The 6,490-nt window shown below is 33.4% G+C and overlaps 1 protein-coding gene across 1 annotated transcript; it reads right to left on the bottom strand.

Moving 5' to 3' along the window:
* Window positions 1–3,198: 3,198 nt before the first annotated feature.
* LOC136064240 (uncharacterized) lies at window positions 3,199–4,272 on the bottom strand. Its single transcript, XM_065765759.1, has one exon. It carries the CDS (start codon window positions 4,270–4,272, stop codon window positions 3,199–3,201), a length of 1,074 nt encoding a protein of 357 aa, XP_065621831.1.
* Between the last annotated feature and the right edge of the window lie 2,218 nt (window positions 4,273–6,490).

The raw sequence follows: 6,490 nt of genomic DNA, 5'->3' as shown, positions 1-6,490 counted from the left end.
AGCAAGCTAGAGCCGTGGTGGTCTGTAAGCTTCGGTCTGGAGAGAACAGAGAGTTTAAGAGAGAGAGCCTTTGGTCCAGAGAGAACATAGAGTTTGAAAGAGAGAGAGCGACAAAAAGTAGAGAGATGGGAGTTATTTTTTTTTATTTAAAACGGAGAGAGATGAATAAAATAATGAAAAATAAGTTTGCATCCCCGTGTACAGGAGGTTCTATAAACACCAACTGAATGTTCACAGTTGCCAAGTTTTTTTAGAAATACCAACCTAGATGAAGCATCATTTTGGCTTATGAGGATGTAAACTAGCAACTAATTGGTTTTTCACCCCAATGAAGATAGTGCTTTCAAAACCAAGACAACAAGGTCCCCCTCCCCTCAATTTTACCTTGTCTTTTGTTGTCTTTTTTGCATGCATGAGATGTCAAAATTAAACTTGCGTTGCTTTTAAAGGAGTGAGGTAAGCCAATTTAAAATTATAGTACAGAATGTCTTCTTCTTCTTTTTTCTTCTTTTTTTTTTTCCAATAAATATGTGGTTAAAGCATGTATACTTGTGCTTTTAAGTTACCATTAATACCAATCTTTTTAGGGTCCAATTGCCAAAAAAATACTTGAGTTACTTTTCAAATGGTAGAAATTAGGAATAAATTTAACGCAATGCACCATCCTATGAGGTGTTGCAAGATACCTAACACATTCCCTACATGTAACCAAATTTCTAAGTCCTTGTTTTTTATTTAATACATTTCCCTTCATTTTTAGTTTAGGAACCCTTAGGAAATATTTTAGTTAATTAGGAGATAAAATGGATTTGACATAAGTGAGTAATCACATCAAGAAAATCCATGGTTAGTGGCAACTCTTCAAAATTGAAAAGATAAGTAAAAGTGACTCACTAATGCACACATATTACCCCAAGTGTCTACACAAGTCACACACTTTACACATGTTTCAAGAGTGGGGGTCGAGTGACAAAATCCGATGTTGATAGCTTGTATAGATTTATTTCTTACTTTATTTGAAAATTAACTTTATGAAATTTCATTATTGTGAAACTTATGTATAACAATATGTGAGCGACCGCGACCCCGACCCTCCAATTTTTTCTCAAACTGGGCCTAACTTGTGCGAATGGGTGGGATCGTGATGCTCAAAATTTCGAATTCATTGTAAAATGTACTCCCCCCTAGATCGAGGGTTTTACATGGAGTCGCCACTTATTTAATTTAAATGAAAAAATAAGAAAATCTTCTCTATAAAAAAAATGTTTCTTTTGTATTATTATATATGAAAATTTACATCAATTTTGTAACAAAAATTTACAATGCTTTTATAGTCCTAGATACAATCTAAGAAAGTAAATTACATTGCTTTGTTTCCTAGTTACATTCTAAAAAAAAATGTAAAATTGCATATACAAGAATGCCTAGTCTAGAACCCTTGATCTTGATTCGGAGGCTAATTTACGAGATGGGAAGGAATTAAGCACCCATCTCGCCTAGTAAAATCGGTCTCTTAGGTTAAGGTGGTCAATATTGTGTCATGTCAAACAAATACAAACAAATACAAACAAATACAAACAATATAACATATAAACATGTTAATTTGCAAGAATTGTAAACAAATATGTGTTGGGAAATTTAACATAAAGAGCAACAAAAAGTGAAATTTGTTAGATAACAATGTAAATGTAAAGAAAGCATGAAAATAATGGCATGTTCATCCAAGAAATTAATGTAAACAAGGAATTCCTAGCCTAGACATGTTCATATAAGCATGTGAAGGAAAACAAAATCGTCATGTTATTTCTCATCAACATAATTGCAAAGAGAAAAACAAAACATTTAAGCATACTTGATCAACCAAGCAATTATGAAAAAACAGTAAAGAAAAATCCCTTAGACATGTTCATATAGAGAAAATCAAAATACTTAGACACGTTCGTTTAAGCATTTAAAAAAATTAAAACAACCACCTAGACATGTTCATCTAAGCATTCAAGAGAAAGTTGTGTATTAGCCTAGAAGTGTTCATCTAAGCATGTAAAAGGAATATCAATGAGATATATAGGCATGTTCATCCAAGCATACCATGAAAGAAACAAATAATGACTTGGAAGCATTTATTTAAGCATGTGTAGAAACTTAAAGAACACAATTAACTATTTACCAGCATAGAGCATAAATTAAAAGGGGAAGTGATCACTTAAAACACTAGGGAGAAAGGAAGGAAGTACTAAACTACAACCAAAGTAAGAACAATGGTTGCACTACAGCTTTTCTTTTATGCTTTCTCACTAGCTCTCCAGAGGGAATGAGGTCCAGAAACTGGAAGAGGTATTCTCTATTTATAGGGGAAGGGATGGCTTAGCTTTAAAGCTAAGTTATTAGCTTTCTTCTGAAGCTAAGGGAGGAGGTAAACCTGTTTAAATAAGCTGGAACAGATTTGGTGTTGATCACCATTTGAAATTTTGAAAGAAAATTGAAGATGATGCTAAATTTGTGTTATCTTCTGCACCTGTTTCATATTTTAGCTATAACTTTCTGCTCAAAATTTCAATTGATTTGGGATTAATGAAATTTAATTTTCTACAACTTTTCCAGAAATAGAGAAAACCAAATTTCAACATTTTCCTGGCCAAAAATGCGATTCAAGTTGTTGCTGAGAATAATAACATTTTTTTTTATAGCTTTTTTTTATCACAGATCATATCTTTTTCTCACTCCTTTTTTTTTTTTTTTTTTAGAAAGAGTAGATTAGATGCCATAAAGGAAAACATTTTTTTTTTCCTTAAAAAAATGAAGTAAAATGAAATCCAATAAAAAATTACACTTAATTAATTTTAAATTAATTCCTGTGAGAACCAATCAAAATTAAGTGTTTAAAATAGGACGTGCTCGAGCTCATCGTGTAGGTGAGCCATGATCGTTGAAAATAGTTTGTATGATAACTTTTGATCAGGGGTCCGATCAAAGCTCATGACATACCATTATGATCGTTAGAGCATCAAAATTTGTTATGTATCACGAATTTGAAGATCTATCAATTGGTTAAATATAAGTTATAAAATGGGGTGTCTACACAATAATGATTTATTAGCTTGGATTCAAACATCCCATATTCCAACTGAAGACAAAGGACTCTAATTCACCATTATTTCAATTGCTTTGAGTTACATAGTTTGAGGATGGGGTGGTATCTCATGACTGGGTTGACTTGGTAGAGGGCCCAGATGGCAGCGTCCCGAAATTATCAGTCTTTGATAGCAATTGTGGATGATGAGGGGGATTAGTGGGTGACCACGTAGAGGGCCCAGATGGTAGTGTCCCAAAATTATCAGTTTTTGATAGCAATTGTGCATGATGAGGGGGATTAGTGGGTGACCAGGTAGAGGGCCCAGATGGTAGCACCCCGAAATTATCAGTTTTTGATAGCAATTGTGCATGATGAGGGGGATTAGTGGGTGACCAGGTAGAGGGCCCAGATGGTAGCACCCCGAAATTATCAGTTTTTGATAGCAATTGTGGATGATGAGGGGGATTAGTGGGTGACCACGTAGAGGGCCCAGATGGTAGCATCCCGAAATTATCAGTCTTTGCTAGCAATTGTGCATGATGAGGAGGATTAGTGGGTGACCACGTAGAGGGCCCAGATGGTAGTGTCCCAAAATTATCAGTTTTTGATGGCAATTGTGGATGATGAGGGGGATTAGTGGGTGACCACGTAGAGGGCCCAGATGGTAGCACCTCGAAATTATCAGTCTTTGATGGCAATTGTGGATGATGAGGGGGATTAGTCGGTGACCACGTAGAGGGCCCAGATGGTAGCATCCCTAAATTATCAGTCTTTGATAGCAATTGTGCATGATGAGGGGGATTAGTGGGTGACCAGGTAGAGGGCCCAGATGGTAGCACCCCGAAATTATCAGTTTTTGATAGCAATTGTGGATGATGAGGGGGATTAGTGGGTGACCACGTAGAGGGCCCAGATGGTAGCATCCTGAAATTATCAGTCTTTGCTAGCAATTGTGCATGATGAGGGGGATTAGTGGGTGACCAGGTAGAAGGCCCAGATGGTAGCATCCCGAAATTATCAGCCTTTGATGGCAATTTTGCCGGATGAGAGGGATTATTAGGTGACCACATAGAGGGCCCAGATGGTATCATTTCTTCAAATTTTGCTAATCTTCTAGCCTTTGCTGGGTAGGAGGACAAGCCCAAAACTATTACAAGCATAAAGACTATCCCAAACAATTTTTGACTAATTGCTACCATGTTGTTTGTGCTTCTCTCCATATGAATTTAACAATATCTTCTTTTATTTCCTTTTAAATAACTTGTTGTCCCTTAAATAGGAAATGATTATCTTCTATCATTCATATTCTTACAACACTTGTCATATTTATGTAACACTTGTCATTTCATGTAACACTTGTCTTGTAACACTTGTCATATTCATGTAACACTTGTCACATTCATATTCTTATAACACTTGTCATATTTATGTAACACTTGTTATGTTCTTGTAACATATTTCATGCTCTTGTAACACTTGTCATTTCATGTCACACTTGTCTTGTAACACTTGTCATATTCATGTAACACTTGTCACATTCAAAATCTCTTCATATTGTGTACTAATTACTATTAATTACTAACTATACTTAACTCAGTGATGAATTGAATTTTCATTAATATTAACACTGACTGGGGAAATCAAATTGATATCCTCTCATCTTACCATTTCCATTTACTAGCCCTCGTTTCATATTCTATCTCTCTTTGAATTTTGTAATAATTACTAGTAATAACAGGCTAATCTTAATTTGGGAAAAATGGATGGTAATTAAGATGAACATTGATTAGAGGTAGTCCAATTAATGTCCTCTCATCCTTACCGATTATTTTTCACAAAATTTTGACCTTAACAATTATATCTTTAGTTATGCTCACTTTTACAAGCTTTTGTTAGATGATAAAACAAAATTAACTCACAAAGAATAACTTTAGTATAATATGTGATATGAGTGGTGGCGGAGTTTGTATTTTATATAGAGCGCATTAAAGGACTAAAAAAATGTTTCATTTGTAATTAAAATAAAACAAACATCAACAAATAAAATAATTCAGAGAATATTTGAACATGTGATACTAGAGCGCACACACTCATGATGCATGGTTTTGTGTGGTGTTTTAGTGGCATATATGAAATAGTGGGATAACTTGGTTGTTTATACTTAGGAGATCTATTATTTTGAATGATTATTGTAAATTTTTTAATAAAAAATGTCTACTTATATATGTTAAGCTTACACTTAACTGTACAAAATTCTTTAAAAAAAAATTACATATGAAGGAATTTGCATTATAGCATCCAAATGGGGAATGTTCACTTAAACTTGCTTGAATTTCATTGTTTAGAATTGTTTTGTGAAGGGGGATTGACCTTTGGGGAGAAGGAGCATGGATAGGGTGCCTCTCAATCTCATACAACAAAATGTATTTTTAGTGACGAAAAAATTCGTTACTAAAAGTTCAGTTTTTCGTCACTAAGAACCTTTAGTGACGAAATTGGACTTTTAGTGACAAAATTCGTTTCGTCGCTGTAGCCCCGTTGCTAAAAGTCCTGGCGACGAAAAATTTTGTCACTAAAAGTCCAATTTATTTAAAAAAGAAAAAATCTTTTAGCGACAAAAACGTTTCGTCGCTAAGTGTTTTCCTAAACATTTTCCTCGCTAAAAACAATATTTAGTGACGAACAATTTCGTCACTAAAACTATTTTAGGGTACATATAGTGATGAAAAAATTCGCCACTAAAATTATTTTTAAGAAAATCCAGGCGCATATAGCGACGAAAATTTTTGTCACTAAAACCATTTCTTACAAAATTCTGCTACATTTAGTGATGAAATATTTCGTCACTAAAACAATTTTTTGTTGCTATATTTGTGACGAAAAAATTTGTCACTAAAACTTATTTTCTGTTTTTATTATTTTCATGGCGTTGATATTAACTTGTAACCTGTCATTACATTATTAAAACCTCACATTTGATTAACACATTTATTTCAGCAACACATTTATAAAAAATCAATCCATACATTCCACAAGTTAAAATTAAAACAAGTATCCAATTCAAACTCCTTCCATACAATAATTGTTTGCAACACATACAATAACTTAAGATGTTTTATAATAATACAAAAAATGTAGCATAATATAATTAGAACCAACTGAAGATGTCCTCATATGTCTTCAAATAACGCCAAAAGTAAATCCCCTAAAACCACCAATAAGAAATCTGCACAAATATAAAAACACTACTACATTAAAATCGTAAAGTAAAAACATGAACTATGTTATAAGAAACATTTCTAACAATGAATTAAGAGTAGCCACATCAATAAATTAAAATCACAACTCCTAATGTATAAGTTTTAGAAAGCAAATATAAATTTTCAAGTATAATATAATACAATTAGTTTCAAATGA

Source organism: Quercus suber, unplaced genomic scaffold (assembly GCF_002906115.3).
Source record: "Quercus suber isolate HL8 unplaced genomic scaffold, Cork oak 2.0 scaffold_651, whole genome shotgun sequence".
NCBI lineage: Eukaryota > Viridiplantae > Streptophyta > Magnoliopsida > Fagales > Fagaceae > Quercus > Quercus suber.
The sequence above is the reverse complement of the archived record's forward strand: the minus strand, read 5'-3'. Positions and strand labels throughout refer to the sequence as shown.